The sequence below is a fragment of the Sapajus apella genome, unplaced genomic scaffold (genome assembly GCF_009761245.1).
Source record: "Sapajus apella isolate SASKATOON/1434 unplaced genomic scaffold, GSC_monkey_1.0 scaffold6, whole genome shotgun sequence".
Lineage (NCBI taxonomy): Eukaryota > Metazoa > Chordata > Mammalia > Primates > Cebidae > Sapajus > Sapajus apella.
This window is the reverse complement of record NW_022436946.1, coordinates 42,369,071-42,391,900: the sequence shown is the minus strand read 5'-3', so window position 1 is coordinate 42,391,900 and position 22,830 is coordinate 42,369,071. Positions and strand designations below refer to the sequence as shown.

Sequence of the window (22,830 nt, the reverse complement as noted above, 5' to 3'; positions counted from 1 at the left end):
ACCAATCCTCTTTGGCTGGCAACTATATCATCATCTTTTCTGGTCAATTGGATGCAAAACATTGGTGTCATTTTTGATTTCTTATTACCACGGCCAATGTACCCAATAGACATACTAAACAAGCACTTATGGTACCAGCAATGCAACAGCACCATAAAATTCATAGGAGGGAAATGTTATATTTGTTATTTTTATAACATAAAATTTTAAAAGTCCTGAAAATTAGCACTTCCAGCCAAGATAGAGCAAAAGGGATTAGGTTTTCTTTCTTGTTTGAAAGAGCTAAAAACTGAAGAAAATATATGAAACAAAAGTTATAAGCCCTTTGAAATCAGGAAACAAAAGACAGTGACACCCGAGAAATGGGAAATAAATGAGTTTCATAATTGTTCCAGCTTCTGCCTGGAGAGAATGCCAGGATGCAGAGGAAACTAACAGTACCTTTGAGTTGAGATGCTGAACCTGGGTGTCTAGAGAGGCTAAAAGGGTTAGTTAGGGGCTAAGGTCCATAGAACAGAGTACACAAGAAGAGAGAGCTGCAGAGAGATCTCTGAAGATATACACAGATCCTCCCTAAAGTCTAGCTGAGCATTACCAGTACATAGTACAAATAAATTACTAAAGTCCGGGAAAGAATCACCCAAAAGAACAGCAGAAATAATCCCTAGAGCTCACACAGGGCTGGGAATAATTCCTGTTCCTGTTCCACAAGTCAGAGTGGAAAAAATTCAAACTTCACAGGGCATCAGTAAAGTACTCAGAAAAGTCTTGCTTTAATAGTGAAAGAAATTAGCCTTGGCCGGGCGCGGTGGCTCAAGCCTGTAATCCCAGCACTTTGGGAGGCCGAGGCGGGTGGATCACGAGGTCAAGAGATCGAGACCATCCTGGTCAACATGGTGAAACCCCGTCTCTACTAAAACTACAAAAAATTAGCTGGGCATGGTGGTGCGTGCCTGTAATCCCAGCTACTCAGGAGGCTGAGGCAGGAGAATTGCCTGAACCCAGGAGGCGGAGGTTGCGGTGAGCCGAGATCACGCCATTGCACTCCAGCCTGGGTAACATGAGTGAAACTCCGTCTCAAAAAAAAAAAAAAAAAAAAAATTAGCCTTAGACTAAATGTTATTCCAGTCGTGCCTAATAAAGCTTAAAAGTAACAAAAGTTACACCCGAAACAATCAAACTGTTTTCAGTAACCACATTCAAGAAGAAAGCTCAAGAATATTTATAGTGATACAAAACTATCTAGAATCCATCAAAGAAATTTCACAATGTCTGGCACCCAACCAAAAATAACCAAGTTGCAAAAAAGCAGGGAAATACAACCCCTAATGAGAAAAAAAAAAAAATCAGTCAATTGAAACCAACCCAGGAAATCACACAGATGATATAATTAGTAGAGAGGGATATTAAAACAGTTCTTATAACTATATTCCATATGGACAAGGAAGTAGAAGAAACACAGAGCATATTAAGTAGAAACACAGAACATATAAACTGGTCTGCTTGAATGCACGCCAACTGAAATTATCCAAAATGAATCACAAATATTAAAAAAGAAGAAGAATCAGTGACTCTGGGACAAGTTAAAGCAGCCTATTATGTGATTGGGGCCCCTCTAAAAGAGGAGAAAAGAAAAGCCAGAAAAAAAAAATTGAAGAAATAATAACTTTTCCGCCAAGTTTTATGAAAGCAATCAACTCACAGAACCAAGAAGCCCAATGAATTCCAAGCAGAAGAAACACAAAAAAAAGAACATGAAAGCATATGATAATCTATTTATGATGACAGGAACAAAGATAAAGATGGCAGTAACTTTCCTGTTGAAAATAATGAAAGCAAGAAAACAATGGAGCAACATCTTTAAAAATGCTGAAGGAAAACTAAATTGTCAACCTAGAACTCTATACCAGTGAATATACATTTCTGACACACAAAAGCTAAAAGAGTTCACTACTGGCCGGGCATGGTGGCTCATGCCTGTAATCCCAGAACTTTGGGAGGCTGAGGTGGGAGGATCAGGAGATTAGGAGTTGGAGACCAGCCTGGCTAACACGGTCTCTACTAAAACTACAAAAAGTAGCTGGGTGTGGTGGCAGGTGCCTGTAATCCCAGCTACTCTGGAGGCTGAGGCAGGAAAATTACTTGAACCTGGGAGGGGGAGGTTGCAGTGAGCCTAGAATACCATTGCATGAGCCTAGACGCCATTGAACCTAGACGCCATTGCACTCTGGCCTGGGTGAGAGAGCAAGACTCCTTCTCAAAAAAAAAATTTAGGAAAAAGAAACTAATACATTCTGGCATTACAGATCTTCTACCATGTGTTATAAACACTGGCTTTTGCAATATTACTTTTCATTAGTCCTTTACATCCTATGTGAAAGAAGCCTGGATCTCAAATATGCTTTCTTGGCCTGGAGAGGTGGCTTATGCGTGTAATCCCAGCACTTTGGGAGGCTGAGGCAGGTGGATTACCTGAGGTTGGGAGTTCAAGACCAGCCTGACCAATATGGAAAAACCCTGTCTCTATTAAAAATACAAAATTAGCCAGCCAGGCGTGGTGGTGCATGCCTATAATCCCAGCGAACTGCTTGAACCCAGAAGGTGGAGGCTGTGGTAAGCCGAGATCGCACCATTGCACTCCATCCTGGGCAACAAGAGCAAAACTCCATCTCAAAAAAAAAAAAAAAAAAGCTTTCTTTCTTTGCATTCATCATACTATTTCCTCTGCCTGGGATGCTTCTCAATCTTTAATGTCTATCTCAAATATAACATTCTTTTTGATGCCTTTTCTGATTTCCCCAACTAGATGTGACTTCTCATTCACATTACCCTCCTATTATTTTTCTTAATGAGGAAAACTCGTTTGGCTCATCTTTTTACTATATTTTATATGGCAGCACAGGGCTTTGTAGGTAGAAGACAATCCTTAACTTCCTAGTGGACTAAATTTTTTTTTTTTTTTTTTTTTTTTGAGATAGGGTCTCATTCTGTTACCCAGATTCTCATTCTGTTATCCAGGCTGGAGTGTAGTGGCACATACATGGCTCACTGCAGCCTCAAGCAATCTTTCTACCTCAGCCTCCCGAGTAGCTGGGACTACCGGCATAGCACTATGTCTGGCTAATGTTTTAATTTTTGTAGAGATGGGTTCTTGCCATGTTGCTCAAGCTGGTCTCAAAATCCTCGGCTCAAGTGATTGCCCAACCTTGTTCTCCCAAATTGCTAGGATTACAGACATCAGCCACTACTCCTGGCCTCTTATTTTTATTTATTATTTATTTATTTTTGAGACAGAGTTCCACTTTTGTTGCTGAGGCTGTAGTGCAACGGCATGATCTTGGGTCACTATAACCTCTGTCTCCCAAGTAGCTGGGATTACAGGCACCTGCCACCATGCCCAGATACTTTTGTATTTTTAGTAGAGATGGAGTTTTACCATGTTTGTTGGCCAGGCTGGTTTCAAACTCCCGACCTCAGGTGGAATCCTCTTGCCTCAGCCTCCCAAAGTGGGGATTACAGGCATGAGCCACTGTGTCTGGCCCTGGCCTCTTATTTTTATACTTTACTTGAAAGCTGCCTGTGAGCAAAAGGAATATAAGCATAAAGAAAAGCAAATAGGCCAGGCATGGTGGCTTACACCTGTAATCCCAGCACTTCGGGAGGCCGAGGTGGGCAAGTCACCTGAGGTCAGGAGTTTGACACCAGCCTGGCCAACATACACTGAAACCTCATCTCTAATAAAAAATACAAAAATTATCCAGGCATGGTGACACATGCCTGTAGTTCCAGCTATGTGGGAAGCTGAGGCAGGTGAATCACTTCAAGCTAGGAGGCGGAGGTTGCAGTGAGCTGAGATCGTGCCACTGCACTCCAGCCTGGGTTACAGAGCAAGACTCCAGCTCTAAAAAAAAAAAAAAAAAAAAGAAAAGAAAAGAAATGGCCAGAATTATCTTGCCCCACAAAAACATAACGATATTCATCATTATAATCCACTGACTGATACTGAAAGTATTAATATGATCTGTGCTTGAAAAAAATAGTCTGGATCTTTGGAACTTAAGTGACTTGTTAAAATCAGTTATTTCCCAAGACAATTGGATTCTCTTTTAAAACCCTCTCACTTTCTTGAGACTGAGGCCAAGCCAATAAGAACTGAACCTCTAGAGACAGGAAAGAAGTGTCCTGTTCCCCATCTCAACATCACAATGAGTCAGAGACACTGCTTTTGTAGAGGACTTTGATTAAATTCCTCAGGAAGGATCAGGAGTGGGTGGAAAATAAACAATAAACAATCAGAAAAATGAGTGTGTTCGGGGTCCCCAAGACCACCCCCAGGTTTGATGATTTGTTAGGATGACTCATGTTACTCAGCATATAGTCCAATTCACAGTAACAACCCTTTTACAGTGAAAGGATACAAAGCAAAACCACTAAAAAGAAAAAGCCCCAGCTGGGCGAGGTGGCTCACACCTGTAATCTCAGCACTTTGGGAGGCCAAGGCAGGTGAATCACAAGGCTCAGGAGTTCAAGACCAGCCTGGCCAAGATGGTGAAACCCAGTCTCTACTAAAATACAAAAATTAGCTGGGTGTGGTGGCAGACACCTGTAATCCCAGCTACTTGGGAGGCTGAGGCAGAGAACTGCTTGAACCCGGGAGGCAGAGGTTGCAGTGATCCAAGATCATGCTACTGCACTACAGCCTGAGTGACAGAGTGAGACTCCATCTCAGAAAAGAAAAAAGAAAGAAAGAAAAAGAAAAAGCCCCATAGGATGATGAAGTCTGGAAGAAACCAGGTGTAAACATCCAAGGATCCCTTCTCAGTGGAGTCACGCAAAGTGTGCTTAATTCCTCCAAGAATGAATTGTGATAACATATACAAAATATTGTCTACCATGGAAATTTATTGGAGACTGACTTAGTGGTCAGGGTTTTTATTGGGGCTGGTCATGTAGGTAGGCATTTTCTGCCTAGCATGTAGCAAAATTCCAGACTCCTAGAAGGAAAGCAGGTATTCAGTATAAACCATATTGTTTGTAGAAACAGTTTTAGCCACTATGAGCCATTCTTATCATTTGGAGAATGGTAGGAACACTCCCAAAATCCAGTATCTTCGATGCGAGCCAATGATCAACCTTATAAGCAGGTTTTCCGGTAGTCCTTTTCTGCAGAGATACACTGAAAATATTCTTACTTCTTGATTCAAGAATCTCACTTTCAGGATTTTTTTGAGATGGAGTCTCACCCTGTCACCCAGGCTGGAGTGCAATGGTGCGATCTCAGCTCACTGCAACCTCTGCCTGTGAGCAGAGGTTCAAACGATTCTTCTGCCTCAGCCTCTCCAGTAGCTGAGATTACAGGCACCTGCCACCATGCCCAGCTAATTTTTGTATTTTTAGTAAAGATGGGGTTTCGCCATGTTGGCCAGGCTGGTCTTGAACTCCTGACCTTGTGATATGCCTGCCTTGGCCTCCCAAAGTGCTGGGATTACAGAGGTGAGCCACTGCACCTGGCTTGTGGTTTTTTTTTTTTTTTTTTTTTTTTTTGGTTTGTTTTTTGTTTTCAGCAAATAGTATGAAGTTGAGCAAAGTTATATACACTAAGGTGCTATCACAATATTGTTTAATTTAGTAAAGAAAATTGGAACCAGACCGGGCATGGTGGCTCATGCCTGTAATCCCAGCAATTGGGAGGTTGAGGTGGGAGGCTCATTTGAAGTTAGGAATTAGAGTTCGAGACCAGCCTGGCCAACATGGTGAAACCCCGTCTCTACTAAAAATAAAAACATAGCTGGGCATGGTGGTGCACACCTTTAATCTCAGCTACTCACAAGGCTGTGGCAGAAGAATCTCTTGAACCCAGGCGGCAGAGGTTGCAGTGAGCCAAGATTGTGCCACTGCACTCTAACCTGGGTGACAGAGACTCCGTCTCAAAAAAGCAAAACCTATAGCAAGGAGCTGTTCGCTAAAAAAAAAAAAAAAAAAAAAAGAAAAACACAAAAAATTGGAAACAAAGTAAACACCCCCAAATTGTGAAATGGTTCAGTAAATTACAGTGTAACAATGTGAAGAACTATTAAACAATCAATAAAATTATATATATGTGTGTGTGTATATATATTTTATATATATATATTTGAGATGGAGTCTTGCTTTGTTGCCCAGGTTGGAGTGCAGTGGTGTGATGTGGGCTCACTGCAACCTCTGCCTCCGAGGTTCAAATGATTCTCCTGCCTCAGCCTCCTGAGTAGCTGGGACTACAGGTACGTGCCATCACACCCGGGGAATTTTTTGTATTTTTAGTAGAGATAGGTTTTAACCATGTTACCCAGAATGGGTCTCAATCTCCTAACCTCGTGATATGCCTGCCTTGGCCTCTCAAAATGCTGGGATTACAGGCGTGAGCCACTGTGCCCGGCCTGCTGAAATTATATTTTTTAAGACTTTTAATGACTAAAATAAAATATTTTTTTTGAGATGTAGTCTCACTCTGTTGCCAGGCTGGAGTGCAGTGGTGCAATCTCAGCTCACTGCAACCTCCAACTCCCTGGTTCAAGCGATTCTCCTGCCTTAGCCTCCTGAGTAACTAGGCTTACAGGCATGCATCACCATGCCCAGCTAATTTCTTTTGGTATTTTTAGTAGAGACAGGGTTTCACCATGTTGGCCAGGATGGTCTTGATCTCCTAACCTCGTGATTTGCCTGTCTCAGCCTCTCAAAGTGCTGGGATTACAGGCGTGAGCCACCGCGCTCGGCCGACAAAAATGATTATACTGGAAAGTAAATCAATATGCAAAGTGTTATATGCAATAATAACTCAAAATTGGAAGAAATACAGAATAAAATCTAGAACAAAATATATGAAAATACAATCATGATTCATTTCTGCAGGATGGTTTTATAAAATAATTTTTATTTTCCTCGACCTTTTTTTGTTTTCAATTTTTATTTAATAAACATGTACTTTCCCTTTTTTTTTTTTTGAGACAGAGTCTTGCTCTGTTGTCCAGGATGGAGTGCAGTGGTGTGACATGGCTCATTGCAACCTCTGCCTCCCAGGTTCAAGTGATTCTCCTGCCTCAACCTCCCCAGCAGCTAGGATTACAAACTTCTTTTGGAGAAGGTGACTTCTAATGTATCCAGTCCCAATTTCCCTCCATTTGTTGTTATGCATCTATCTAAGTCACATATATGCTACTTAACAAAAAGCTATTTTCCTGCTATCCAGGATCTCCACCACTGCATTAAGCTGCCATATAGAAAACAGACTGCTATTGTATCCTCTTATCCCTAGAGAGATGAAATAGTTTGCAGCTTCTTTGAAATCACAAAGCAATTCTTTTGTGTACTAAATTGGCCCAAGGCTACGGAGGTTGTGCAACAGAGATCCGAAGAGGTGGCCTCTCTTCCCACACCACCTCCACTCATGGCTGCTTCCCAGCCCTGCCAGAACATGAAAACCTTGACAGCACTCCATGTGGGGGCAGTGCTCTCTCTCTTGCATCTGAGGTACTTCTTGGGCTGCTGTGGTTAACCTAAATTGCACCTGAGGGACAAATGGAGGCGTCAAGAAGCACTCCCACTACTGCAGTTCAACTTATGCATTTTTGTTTCCATTCTTTTAAAAAAAATTATTATTTTTTAAGAGACAGGGTCTTGCTCTGTCACCCGGGCTGGAGAATAGTGGTGCTACCACAGCTTATAGTAATCTCAAACTCCTGGGTTCCAGTGATCCTCCTGCCTCACCTCAGCATCCTGAGCAAGCAGGGGCCACCATACCCAGCTAATTGTTTTATTTTTTGTAAAGATGGGGTCTTCATATGTTGCCCAGGCTAGTCTTGAACTCCTGGCCCCAAGGGATCCTCCTACCTCAGACTCCCAAAGTGCTGGGATTATAGGCTTAAGCCACCATGCCATCTTGTTTCCATTATTTAAAATGAATGGCTCTTTAAATGGTTTGGCTATTTTCAGAAATTTAACTGCTTAATTAATTAATTAATTTTTGAGATGGAGTCTTGCTCTGTTGCCCAGGCTGGAGTGCAGTGGCACAATCTCTGCTCACTGCAACCTCTGCCTCCCGGGTTCAAGCGATTCTCCTACCTCAGCCTCCTGAGTAACTGGGATTACAGGTGCGCACCACCATGCCCAGCTAATTTTTGTATTTTTAGTAGAGACAGAGTTTCACCATTTTGGTCAGGCTGGTCTCAACTCCTGACCTCATGATCCTCCTGCCTTGGCCTCCCAAAGTACTGAAATTACAGGTGTGAGCCACCACGCAAGCCTTAACTGCTTATAAAAGGGCTATGAGGAAGTGGCAGGGAAAGAGGACAGATGAATGAAGCATTGCTATGGAGTGTCTTTAGTAAAATGTAGCTAATGAAGGTTAGCATTCCTCTGAATCACTGTATTTAAATAAAGTCAGCAATTGGTGATTGCTAAGTGGTGGTTCAAGTACAATCAACAGCCCTTCAAATACTTTGTTGCTTCTTTTCTCTTTTTCAGGAAGAAACACATTGAAAATATTAGAAAAAGGATGAGACTTAGAATCAAGAAAAAACTGGGTTCATGGCTGGGCTTGGTGGCTCATACCTGTAATCCCAGCTCTTTGGGAGGCCAAGGCGAGTGGATCATGAGGTCAGGAGTTCGAGACCAGCCTGGCCAACATGGAGAAACATCGTCGCAAAAAAAAGACAAACAAACAAACAAAAAAAACCTGGGTTCATTTTGAACTGTGAAACATATTAACAAACAATTTTCAGACACTATACTTTTCTTGCCATTTGTTTTGTTTGAATTTCAAGCTTTTCCTCTATAAATGGGAATACCAAAAATGTCACCCTTTTCATAGGTGACTGTGTACAAAGAAAGTATAAGCAAACTGTAAAGGGCTATCTAATCATTGATTGTTGTTGCTGTTAGGTCTGCCTGACACAAAAGTACTTAATACATGGTCACAAAATTATTAATGAACTGAGCTAATTATAGTGGACAAATGGTAAGCGTAGATCAATTAAGAACCTTAAAACCAACAATAACACTTTCATGTAAAAATTAACATATTTAATTGTAAAATATAAATATCTTATATGGAACTAAGTTGAACACCCGGGAAATATCCCAAGGGAAAACAATGTCTCAACAGCCAGAACTAGTCACTATAATTATCACATAGTGAGATCTCAGGTATGGCAGGCAGATGCTATCAAATCAGGTTTCACTAAAGTACAGATGATATGGGAGGGGGGATGGGGAAGTGCTGGGTAGAGAAAGGCAGGTCCCTGGCTAGGGCTCCACTCCCACACACCTAGGGGAGGACAGGTGCTCCTCCTTTTATGTCCAAATGTTACATTTTCCAAGACCACTCTGGCCTGCCACGCCCCCATCCTGGGCTTATAAAAACCCTAGACCCTAGTGGACAGACACACAAGCGGCTGAACCTGGAGAGGAGAGGATTTGTGAAAGAAGATGGAAGCTGCTGGACGGCGAGAGGAACACGTTGGTGGAAGAAGACAAGTGGCTGGACGCGAGAGGACGTGGAGTGGAGCACGCTGGCCCAAGAGCATACCCACAGACGTCGGCAGGAAGGCAGGCCATCCACTGGCAGAACCACATGGAATTTGGCTGGGGCAGTAGGGGAGCCCAGGCTGCTGAGTGGCCCAACCCCAGGGGAAAACCATCTCCCTTCTGGCTCCCCCATCTGCTGAGAGCTACTTCTACTGAATAAAACCTTGCACTCATTCTCCAAGCCCACATGTGATCCAATTCTTTTTTTTTTTTTTTTTTGAGAGGCAGTTTCACTCTTGTTGCCCAGGCTGCAGTGCGGTGGCGCTATCCCAGCTCACTGCAACCTCCACCTCCTGGGTTCAAGTGATTCTCCTGCCTTAGCCTCCCGAGTACTTGGAAGTACAGGCATGCACAACCGTGACTGGCTAATTTTTGTATTTTTAATAGAGACTGGGTTTTACTAAGTTGGTCAGGGTGGTCTCAAACTCCTGATCATGTGATCTGTTGCCTTGGCCTCCCGAAGTGCTGGGATTACAGGTGTGAGCCACAGTGCCTGGCTGTGTGATCCAATTTTTCTGGTACACCAAGGGAACCCCAGGATACAGCAATCTCTCTGTTCTTGTGATAAGGAAGTGGGTTATGGACTAACACAAGCCGCCTATCACATGGCTAAATTAAAAGGGCACCCTGTAACATATACCCACTGGGGTTTCAGGAGCTGTAAACATTCACCCCTAGACACTGCCATGGAGTCAGAGCCCCACAACCTGCCTATCTGTATGTTCCCCTAGAGGTTTGAGCAGCGGGGCACTGAAGAAGTGAGCCGCATGCCCTGTGACAGGGACAGAGGAACTTTTCCAGTTTCACAGAGACAGTAGAGTAAGAGGTTCAGAGTCTGGGCTCTTGAGTTCAAATCTAATAAGTTGTATGACACTGGGAAAATTATTTAATCTTTTCTCAACCTCAGTGTTCATATCTGTAAAACTGGGTTAGCAGTACTATGTATCTTTCAGGATTTCTGTGACGATTAAATGAAGAAACACAGGCAAATCACTACAGGGTTATTTGCTTAGCTCTTGTCATCTTCATCATACTATCTATACAAGGTGACTTTCTACAGGTGTAACTAGACCAGTAGTCACCCATTTTACAATCAGATATTAACCTTCATTCATAGTAGTGAACTTGCATGTCTTTGAAATGTCCACTGTGGTTATCCATCCTGTGAGGTCCCTGCATACCAATATGCTGTTTGTGTGAGGTTAGATGTGCCTAGTAGGAACTGTGGCTACTAGAACCAAATGTTAGCAGATGTCCAAAGTACAGTTCTTCATATACTATAACTAGTCTCTGAGCCACCCAGGGTCCCTGGGTTATACTTTTAAATTTCAAATTTCTTATCCAAGCTGCTCATGCCCTATGTTTCACTTCTAGTAAAATTTATCTTTCTTTTTTCAAATGAAAACGTCAAAAGGCTTAAGATGTGCATACGTGCATACCTTTTCTAATTTGCAGTGAGTGAAATTTTGCTAATACAGAAGCTAAAGAAGTTAGAATAATGAAACGCTAAGATAGGAGCTATTATATAATAGTATCTACCATGTTAAATGATGGTAGTGGTCAATGAAGCAATTACTTCACATCTAATATCCTACCAAAATGAAATAACTGCATTTTAAGGAAATAAAATCTTTCTTAAGATGTCCTGCTAAATGAGTCAAAAAAATCTTAATTCTAGACCTATAAAATTAATCAAAATAATCCAATTGTGCAATCATCCCACTTCTTATCATAAAGAATCTAATAATGTAGTAAATTCTGGATCTTATATATAAAAGATACCCCCACCCCACCTCTCCAACAGACATCTTCTTGGGATCAAGGTCCATTCCTCTGTGACATGGAAGGACCCTTCCTCTGGGGAAAGGCTGGGCCCAGCAGCTTCAGCACAAGCTGCTCCTTCAGCCTACCTGCCTGTGACACTGCTACCTGCCAGCCACAAGCATCCCAGTGTCTACTGGGCTGCTGCAGATTGAACAGACTGTGAATCCAGCCAGAGGATAAGAGGTTGTTTTAATTGGCTAAATCTGCTATGTACTAAGCGTGTGGCCATGAATTTGTAGCCAAAACACTAATCTTAAAAAAAAAAAAAAAAAAAAAAAAAGCCACGTACAATTTAAACACAAAACAAGAATGACATTTTTGTTATTCTAGTTTTACCATGAGGGTTTATAACGTAACATTTTATGTCTCTGAAATCCATTACCTTTGCTGAAGTAGAATTTTCATGATATACTCCTTGTACCAAGTCCATAAGAGCACTTGCTAAAAGTTCCACAACCTAAATAGCGAGAAGAAGAAAAAAATTTTTAAAATATATCTCCACTGTTACCTCAGAATGCTTTAGAAGGCTCAATGGCAAGGCAGAATCTGTGCTTGACAGAAAAAAATGATGCTATGCGCAAAGATCTCAGCAAACGGCATTGCCCACCTGGATATTAAAACCCACATTTTTTCAGTCATAATTCAAGCCAAAAAAAAAATCTTATAAGCATAGCATTTGACTAATATACATGAAAATCAAGTAATAGCCATTTTGAACATAAGCTTACATTTCAGATAACTAATGAAATCTTAACTCAATTTATTTTCTGCATGTTTATTTCTGTCAGGTGGATATTTTTTCAGTACTCCCATTCTGGGAGCAATTACAATGCTAACTTTTATACTTACTACAAAAAAGCAAAAAAAGAAAAAAGAAAAAAAAGAAAAAAAAAAGAAAAAGCAAAAGCAAAAGAATAGCTAACCTTTTAAATATGTTCATTCTGTTGCACTTAAAATGCACTGTGAATATATTTACTGTGGGGCCCCTTGGTCAAATGTACCATAAACACTGAACATTTTTACAGAACTGCAATACTGAAATCATATTAATCAAACCTGTATTATTTTTCAAGGCTCAGGCTTTTTTTTTTTTTTGAAATCAAGTGAAATCAAAAGCTTTGAACTTGTTCCAGGATGTAAAACAAGCAGAAAACAGTAAATGGTCTCTTTGGAACTACTGTACAATTTAGAGTAGTTTGCATAAAGCATCTTAATTTGAGAGGATAAAATAGTGGTATTTATGATAATGTTCAATGCAGCCATTTCAAGTAAGAATTCCTCAAGGCAACCCCATCCGCTTCTTACACGTCTTAATATCTTGTATATTTAACTTCCTATGTTATGCAGTCCTGTATCAGATTTCCACTCTTTGCTTCCGAAAATTCAGCTCCGTTCTGATTGAATTAAAGGATTTTGTTTCAGCTTTTATCATTCTTGTAACTGAAGACATTATTAAGCCAAAGAATACAGACCTAAACAACAAGATACTTCAATCTCAGGTACCCTGGGTTTAATAAACATTTTCTTAGAGGCAAATTATATTAATTTGTAGAAACACTTGCTTTAACATTTTAACACATGAGCATTTATCTCCAAATTTATATTTACACTTATACTACATAACATACACAGAATTGCTGATATGAAATTTTTGTGGATTAAAGGCATATTTTTTTCCTAGCTCTTTGCAGATGGGTTAATTTGTAAGACCTATACAAAGTCTGTTTTTTTTTTTTTTAATCGTATTGTCCTTTAGGTAACCAAATACTTAAGAAATATTGTAGCAGTATGAGCTACAGAGGACCTGGAAGGACAATGATCCTACAGTGTTACCACATAAGTTGAGTTATTTAAGTGGAGAAGAGAGAAAAATGAATGGATTTTTTTTCCCCTGAAGGTATCAGATAAGCCCTATTCCCAAATCCAGGAGGACTGAGTATCGCCAATAGGTCTATGAAAGACTGTAACTAAACGCACAGCATCAGATTGGATTACAGTTTACACAAGCAACATCCCAAGATCCCCCTGATGGCTGGACACATAATACAGATCAATCACTCACTAAGAAATGTTATGGTTTTGAAACAGTTTGAGCTCTGAGACCAGTACTGGTAATGTGAAGAGGGATTTACAAAGAGAAAGTCTAACACTAAATGTCAAAATGATGGCATGAACTTTTAACAGTGGATCTGGCTGTGGATAACCAGAGTGTTCCTTTACTTCCCTGAAATTCCAGAACAGGCAGAAGTAACAAGAACATTTTGTTCTCTCTTTTTCTCATTGAGCAAACCTGTCCTTTTAAGTTCATAATTCATAAATGACCTGTACTGACAAATGGTTATATTCACTTGAACTCAACACACCTTCCTAGCCAATGACAACCATTAAGGAAAAAGCTTTAGACTTCTTTGAGTTAAAAAGTCGAGGAAGGGAATAGACTATAAAAAGCAAGAAAAGCCCAGGGAAGTTGAAATGTTCCAGATAAGGGTGACTTACCCAGTGAACGTATCAATCTCTTTTCATTGCCTGAAATGTTTATTTTTAAAATTATACCAAAGAAAGATGTGTTTAAGTATCGCCTTTCTTTAAAACTGCAAATATTTCTAGAAAGAACACAAGGCTACCAGCCACTCACAATTTAGTAGGCTCATTTAATAATGTGACCTTTTTTTTTGCTTACTACCCCAGATAATTCACCTGTTTAAATACTGCTATACTTACATTTAGAAAACACTTGGTTAGGCCAAGCACAGTGGCTCATGCCTGTAATCCCAACACTTTGGGAGGCCAGGGCAGGCTGATCACCTGAGGTTGGGAGTTCAAGACCAGCCTGACCAACATGGAGAAATCCCATCTCTACTAAAAATGCAAAATTAGCCAGGTGTGGTGGCACATGCCTGTAATCCCAGCTACTTGGGAGGCTGAGGCAGGAGAATCGCTTGAGCCCAGGAGGCGGAGGTTGCAGTAAGCCGAGATTGTGCCATTGCACTCCAGCCTGGGTAACAAGAGTAAAACTGCATCCCCCTCACCGCCCCCCCAAAAAAAAAGAAAAAGAAAAAAGAAAAGAAAAGAAAAAAGACTTGGTTAATAACATTTTCCCGCCTCAGACTCTTGAGGAATGCATGTTCAGGCAACTCAAAGTGCTGGAAGAGATAATGGCAGCCAAAGGAGAATCCAGAGGCCTGGTGCTCTAGATAAGTGCATTCTTGACAAAGATTCCAGGACTTTTGTTCCTTAGGCCCATGGGGCAAGCAAACACTTTCTATTGGGGGGTGGGGAGTTAAAAGACACTCCATGTGAGCTACCGTTGGAAGCTCAACAGATTAGAGAACTATAAAAAACAAAACAAAACATAGCAGAATACTGGCAGCCAGAGAATCTAGATTCTATTCCTAGGTCTACTAATAATTTGATTGTGAGATTTGGGCAAATCAATTTTTCTGAGCTTTGATTTTCTTCAACTCAATGCAATGAATTGCAATAAAGGGAGTTGGAAAAGATGATTCCTTAAGGTCTCCTCCAGCCCCACAATTCTAAGCTTTTAGCAATGCAAGTCTTAGTATTTATAATTAGGCATGTAAACTTGAAAAGTGCTTTCTGTAAATTCTGATGGAACATCTTTGCTCATCTATTCATTTTTGTCTGTTGTCTTCACATGAACTTTCCCTCTAACTGAATTTTACTGGCTAATTTCTTTGTGAAACTTTTTGTACCAAATTCCCCTTGGTTTCGATACCTAGAATTATAGTACAATTCCCATTTTTCACAACCATTATGACTGTTAGACCACCCCATCAGCTGACAAAGAAGTCCTACTTCAGTCAATTAAGGCAACACTGCTGAGCTCTGATTCTTGAAGCGCTCTAATGCTTGGAAAAGATTTATACATACTGGATTCTGAACGATATCAGGCTTAACTGCCAAGTTGCATCAAACAAATAATGGTACTAAGTTGGCCATATTGTGAGTATCTCTAAAGAGTAAATACATAGAGCATTTAGAAGAGAATCTGGAACATAAGTTTCAGTAAGTGTTAATTTATTCTTCTTTTATACTGCTGTATTATGCTATATTCAGTACAAGTCTTGGGTAGTTGAAAGGCATAGTACGGACATCAAGATTACAGCGTTTTTAAAATTGTGTGCCTAAATATTTTGGAAGAAAGTAGGTTTTAGTTCAACAACAAAACCCAACCCAGAGCACATGCAAAGACCTGTTTAACCAAAAACAGAGGCCTCTGAAACACTGACTTGCTGTATCCTGAAACATTGTTTTAGATTATGCAACAGTCAGCATCAATGTTAAATAATTTACTTTAGCCATCTGCAGAGCAATTAAACAGCGGATAACTTTCTGCATTGCTGGTGACTGCAAGAATAGCAGCATTGCTTACCTACACATGCAAATAAAAAAAAAACGCTCTTCTCTTCAGTTTGGGTCATATGTTGAAATGTGACTCTACAGCAATGCCATACAGTATCCTTCAGTCTTCTGAATAATGCCTTATATTCTGGCGAACCCAAGGTGGCAACCATTCCCAACGTCAGTGTTATGAACTGGCTTCTCCTGCCACCTCCCCTGTTTTGGCTTCTGCGGAGAGTGCTGCAGCATAGGACAGTAAAGGGACAGTGCATGTCTAGTTGCTATTCTCAAGCAAACTGCTGATCACTCCCATTTCAATAACCACCACCTCACTAAAGTTAAGGAATAGATAGTATCCAGGTGTATCTGAACCTTAACAAAATTACAGATCTGACATAATTGACCTTTGTGACGAATTTCTTAAATGGTTAATTTACAGGACAAATTTCAGCCATCTTGGGGGAATATGTAATTGCTTCATTTTTTATCTTTTGGCAAGGGTAACTACAATTCAATGATTTTTTACACTGAAAAACCAAAATGATGAATACTCTCACAAGGGACTTTGTGATGACGATGCCCTGAGCTATAATAAATTCCCATTGTAAAAAACAGAATTTGAGAGGAGTACAGGATGGTAAGAGAGAAACACTGACCAGAAAAAATCCTCGCACTGCTGTCCAAAGACGTCTAACATATTCTTTTTTTTTTTTTTTTTGAGACGGAGTTTCGCTCTTGTTACCCAGGCTGGAGTGCAATGGCGCGATCTCGGCTCACTGCAGCCTCCGCCTCCTGAGTTCAGGTAATTCTCCTGCCTCAGCCTCCTGAGTGGCTGGGACTACTGACACGCGCCACCATGCCCAGCTAATTTTTTTGTATTTTTAGTAGAGACGAGGTTTCACCATGTTGACCAGGATGGTCTCGATCTCTTGACCTTGTGATCCACCCGCCTCGGCCTCCCAAAGTGCTGGAATTACAGGCTTGAGCCACCACGCCCGGCCCCGTCTAACATATTCTTAAGGAAAAAAGGCTGTTTACAAAACAGAAGTAGTATGATAGGTATTTTAAAAACAAAAAAATGAGGTCAATCTATGTGTTTATATGCACAGGAGAAAAAGTCTGACAGGAGACAACAAAATAATAATGATGATGATGTGTAAGTGATAGATTCTGGATGATTTTTAATTAAAAAATTGTTTTATTCAAACTTTCTGCTTAAATTTATAATTGCTAAGTTTATAATGGCTTACATATACAATGTATTACACCATCTCCCTCTTCTTATGTATTGCTTTTATAATTAAATAAAACAATAAACCTATTTCCTTGTGGAGAGTGTTGTTGGGGGGAGACCTCAAGCTAAGTTGTGTCCACAAATTGATTTGTGGAATATATCACTCAACTGTTTTTTGACTAGCAAAAATAGGATCAGTGAGTGGTGGTAAGCATTCTGTGTAGACAAGTCATACCTTTCTCAATAAATGGGATTTAGGAGTACTGTCAGTTAGCAATTGAATGACAGGTGGAATAGACTCAACAGCATCGCAGATGTTTGACTACTACGCCAGACCATGATAATTTGAGCAAAGATGTGCCTATCGTAAATTAAAATACAAGTAAATCTTTAGAAGAAAATGTAAACTATAAACTAACATGGCTCACTTAAAGCTAAAGTCAGCATAATATGAGTTGATGTAATAAAGTAGTATAGTTGCATTTTAATTCACTTGAAAAATGTTGCTTTATAACTTAATTTGCTTGGTATATAAAAACTGTGAAGGCCATTACAGATTTGTAATCTTTCAAAAATTTGTCCTCAGAAGGTGATTTTAATGATGGCTTTTTACTACAGTGTGGAATGACAAAACAACGTGTCATCTGTCACTCTATTTGAAGGTGAATAACACGACACCCCTCAGCCTTTACTACTCTTAGCTGCTAGCAAAGAAAAGAGTTGTGTGTGTTCATGTGTGTGCACGTGCATCTGCTACACTGATGGCATTAACTATGCACAACTTTATTGCGCTCTTTCCTCCACCCCCAGGAACAAACAGCAACGCATGAAGTAAAAGCAGAGGTAAAATACTCTTGGGGAGGAATAAATTTTCATATACATCTTGGGAGGAACAAAAGATGGATTTAGCCTCTTTTGAAAGAGTTTTGGCATTTGAAGGGATATTGTCAAAATTTCTTTTTAAGCCACAGAAACTTGTATCAGTGAAAATATCTTACACAAAAATACTTTTATAGAGAGAGTGTGCTAAATGGGCTGATAAAGGTAATGAGAGCAGGTGGTGTCACTCTTCATAAAAATGAAGCACAAAGTATTTGAGAGATGCATATAAAGATCTACATTACCAAGGTAAGGTACAGAGGTACTAAAGAGTGACACCCTCCCATAGAGACCAGTAATAATGTCTAACATTTGTAAAGCACTTTATCATTTACAAATGGATTTAAGCAAACCATCTCATTCCAGGTGGATTCAGTCCCCAGTGCTCAGTCAGAGCTTCCATGTTGGCAGCCTCAGTGGAGAAACGACTTCTGAAGAACACAGGGCACAGCAGCAGCAGCCAAATGAGGGGTGAATCTACTCACCCACCACCTGGGCACAGGCTACCCAGATGAGCCCTACTCTGCATGCTGATTAAAATAAATGAGTGCTCTGATAAAGCCATCGCTAAAGTCTCTGAAAGGATGGCTCTCTCCATTTCTTCCTATCAAACTAGGACTGGGTTTAATGAAGTCAATGATGAAGGGGCTGTTGGAATAAGCACACCAACTCATAGGAGTTCTGGGGGAAGCTTCTAACTCAGCTTTTTGAAGGGAGCCTTTTCAGTACTGCCAAATGTGTAAGGCTTTGCTTATTTGTGGGAGGGATGGCAATCTGTTCTAGTGAGCTGGAAATTCTTTCTGGCTAAGGGGGTAGTGAAGGGAGAGAAATGGCACTACCCATAGGACAGGTGCAGCAAAAACTAAGCAAATTGATAATCTTAATTTTTAATTTAGAACAGCTGATACATTGGTTTATAAACTAACTACTGGAAACATTTGTCAAAAAGGTTTCAGAAAAATTCAGTGAACTAAACAAAAGTACAAAATCTCAACCTAGGCTGGGTGCAGTGGCTCATGCCTATAATCTCAGCACTTTGAGAGGCCAAGGTGGGAGGATCGCCTGAACCCAGGAGTTCCAGACCAGCCTGGGCAATATAGTGAGATACCCATCTTGACAAACAATGAATGAAAGTCATATTTTTAAAATAACAACTGATACAACTTGAAAGAAATAGGCCACAAATTCAGGAAAATGGCTTAAATATGAAGTCTGAGATTTAATTTTATATTTTCTGATGGATTCATTCCATAAACAGTTTGATAGCCTACTATGTGCCTGGTACTGTACTAATGAAACTAGTCTCATTAGGCCACAGTTACACATGAGGCACTACAAAAAAGATCTAAATCATAATTCCTTTATTCAATTAATACATATAAAAATGTTTGTGGTTCAAATACCATTAAGGGACCATAACTAAACAAGTGTAATAAGTAACTTTTACATTTACTTTTTTTTTTTGCAATGATTTTATAGTTGTTCTTTTTAAAGAATACGTTGTCTAGATAAATAACTTCATAAAGATAAAGGCTAATTATATGTCTTTGATCACTCTGAAGGTTAATACATAAGTTGCAAGACCTTGGGCCAACCAGCCCCTCAGTTTGCTTATCTAGATAAGAGGGTTCTGTGTTTTTTGTTTGTTTGTTTTTAGATGGAGTTTTGCTCGTTACCCAGGCTGGAGTGCAATGGCACGGTCTGGGCTCACTGCAATCTCCGCCTCCCGGGTTCAAGCGATTCTTCCGCCTCAGCCTCCCAAGTAGCTGGGAACACAGGCGCGCACGCCACCATGCTCAGCTAATTTTTGTATTTTTAGTAGAGACTGGGTTTCACTATGTTGGCCAGGATGGTCTCGATCTCCTGACCTCGTGATCCACCCCCCTCAGCCTCCCAAAGTGCTGGGATTACAGGTGTGACCCACCGCACCCGGCCTTCTGTGTTTTATCAACAATAAGCCCCACGATAAGAAATACCTAAATGTGCAGCTATATACATGTTTAATTCACAATTGTGAGATACAGTGAAAAAAAATATGGATTTCTTTTAGCTACAATAAAACAATAATAGGCCGGGCGCGGTGGCTCACGCCTGTAATCCCAGCACTTTGGGAGGCCGAGGCAGGTGGATCACGAGGTCAAGAGATCGAGACCATCCTGGTCAACATGGTGAAACCCCGTCTCTACTAAAAATACAAAAAATTAGCTGGGCATGGTGGTGCGTGCCTGTAATCCCAGCTACTCAGGAGGCTGGGGCAGGAGAATTGCCTGAACCCAGGAGGCAGAGGTTGCAGTGAGCCGAGATCGCGCCATTGCACTCCAGCCTCTGGGTAACAAGAGCGAAACTCCGTCTCAAAAAAAAAAAAAAAAAAAAAAAAAAACAATAATAAAAAAACTGAATTCACTTTTTGAAAAAAGGTGCATGGTTTGGACTACTGTTTCTCATTGAGCAATGTCAAATAGTCATTTATTGATCACTGACTCATGTATTTGTTTAAACAATAATTAGGTTCCTGAAAAAGTAGCAGGCAATTTAAAATGCTTAAGATGAAAATTTTCAGCCAGGGGTGGTAGCTCATGCCTGTAATCCTAACATTTTGTGAGGCCAAGGTGGGAAGATCACTTGAGGCCAGGAGTTTCAGACTAGCCTGGGCAACACAGTGAAACCCAATCTATATAATAATTTTTTTTTTTTTTTTTTTTTTTTTTGAGGTGGAGTCTCACTCTGTCAACCAGACTGGAGTGCAGTGATGTTATCTTAGCTCACTGCAACCTCTGCCTCTTGTGTTCAAGCGATTCTCCTGCTTCAGCCTCCTGAGTAGTTGGGATTACAAGCATGTACCACCACACCCAGCTAATTTTTGTTTTTTTTAAATAGAGATGGGGTTTCACCATGTTGGTCGGGCTGGTGTTTAATGCCTGACCTCATGATCCGCCCGCCTCAGACTCCCAAAGCGCTGGGATTATAGGCATGAGCCACCACGCCTGGCAGAAAAAAAAATTTTTTTTAAGATAGAAATTTTTGTAAGACATATAGGGGCCCATCGTGGTGGGTCACGCTTGTAATCCCAGCACTCTGGAAGGCCGAGGCGGTTGGATCACCTGAAGTCAGGAGTTCAAGACCAGCCTGGCCAACATGGTGAAACCCCGTCTCTACTAAAACTACAAAAAAAATTAGCCAGGCATGGTGGGGCACGCCTGTAATCCCAGCTACTTGTGAAGCTGGGGCAGGAGAATCGCTTGAACCTGGGAGGCGGACGTTGCAGTGAGCCGAGATTGTGCCACTGCACTCCAGCCTGGGCGACAGAGTGAGACTCTGTCTAAAAAAAAAAAAAAAAAAATAGGAAAAGGAAAAAGAAATAAAGGAAAAGGAGATGTTTTCCAGTAAGTTTTTTTAAAAAGTTGGTTGTGTCAAATATTTTGCATTACTATAAAAACTATAAATAGTTGCTGAGAACTGAATACTTGGTCATGAAACAAGCAACATAATTCTGATTATCATCTAGCAGTTAGTTGCTTTATTTTCCACCTTTTCCAATATGGGAATTGCTGAATATGAAGTCTGCTGTACTCAGGATATACCGTTCTCAGTATGTTCTTTATCTACCGGCACTGCCACATGTTGTTCTGACCAAATTCTGAGAGAATTATGCTTGGAATTTTAGTGATGGACTCATTTTATTTCATTCAATGTGGCTGACGAGCTCCATTTTGCTTTTACTGCTTCTTCATCTGGAGAACCTCTCAGGGTTATCAACTAAAAGGCTGTTGCTGGCTAGCACACTGTCTTATATTAGTGGCTTTCAATACACACTGTGACAGTGCAAATACATGTGCATATATAAAACTAAAAAAAAATTTTTTTGAAACAGAGTCTTGCTCTGTCACCCAAACTGGAGTGCAGTATCGTGACTCTGGCTCACTACAACCCTTACCTTTCGGGTTCAAGTGATTCTCCTGCCTCAGTCTCCTAACTGGGATTACAGGTGCCCACTACCACACCTGGCTAATTTTTGATTTTTGTATTTTTAGTAGAGACGGGGTTTCACCATGTTAGCCAACCTGGTCTTGAACTCCTGACCTCAGGTGATCCACCTGCCTTGGCCTCCCAAAATGCCCAGGAATACATGCATGAGCCACTGTGCCCAGCCAAAACTAAATTAAAAGTTTAATTATGTAATTTTCTATTGCATTTTTTTTTTTTAGGTGGAGTCTGCTCTTTCACTCAGGCTGGAGTGCAGTCGCACAATCTCAGCTCACTGCAACACCTGCCTCCTGGGTTCAAGTGATTCTCCTGCCTCAGCCTCCTGAGTAGCTGGGATTACAGGCATGCGCCACCACACTCGGTTAATTTTTGTATTTTTAGTAGAGACAGGGTTTCTCCATGTTGGTCAGGTTGGTCTCGAACTCCTGACATCATGATCTGCCTGCCTTGGCCTCCCAAAGTGCTGGGATTACAGATGTGAGCCACCAAGACTAGCCTTTTATTTTTATTTTTTTCTTTTCTTTTTAAAATGGAGTCTTAGTCTGTTTCCTAGGTGGGAGTGCAGCAATCTCAGCTCACTGCAAACTTGGCCTCCCAGGTTCAAATGATTTTCCTGCCTCAGCCTCCCAAGTACCTGGGATTACAGGCGTGCACCACCATACCTGGCTAATTTTTTTTTTTTTTTTAATTTTTATATACAAAGATGGAGTTTCACCATGATGGCCAGGCTGGTCTTGAACTTCTGACCTCAGATGATCCACCCACCTCAGCCTCCCAAAGTGCTAGGATTACAGGCACGAGCCACCGCGCCCCGGCAAATGTTTTTGTATTTTTAATAGAGATAGGGTTTCACCATGTTGGCCAGACTGGTCTCGAACCCCTGACCTCAGGTGATCCGTCCACCTTGGCTTCCCAAAGTGCTGGGATTATAGGTGTGAGCCACCGCACCAGGCCTTATTTTTTAAAAAGTATTGATAGTGATTCAC

The 22,830-nt window shown here is 40.8% G+C and overlaps 1 protein-coding gene across 7 annotated transcripts in view; it reads right to left on the bottom strand.

Moving 5' to 3' along the window:
• Positions 1 to 22,830, bottom strand: part of PDSS2 (decaprenyl diphosphate synthase subunit 2) — a 279,633-nt gene that overhangs the window by 81,992 nt on the left and 174,811 nt on the right. For all 7 annotated transcript variants that reach the window (XM_032275117.1, XM_032275118.1, XM_032275121.1 and 4 more), the window contains exon 4: positions 11,768 to 11,842. In XM_032275117.1, the coding sequence (XP_032131008.1) occupies positions 11,768 to 11,842 (75 nt within the window). The remainder of the gene's footprint in view (positions 1 to 11,767; positions 11,843 to 22,830) is intronic.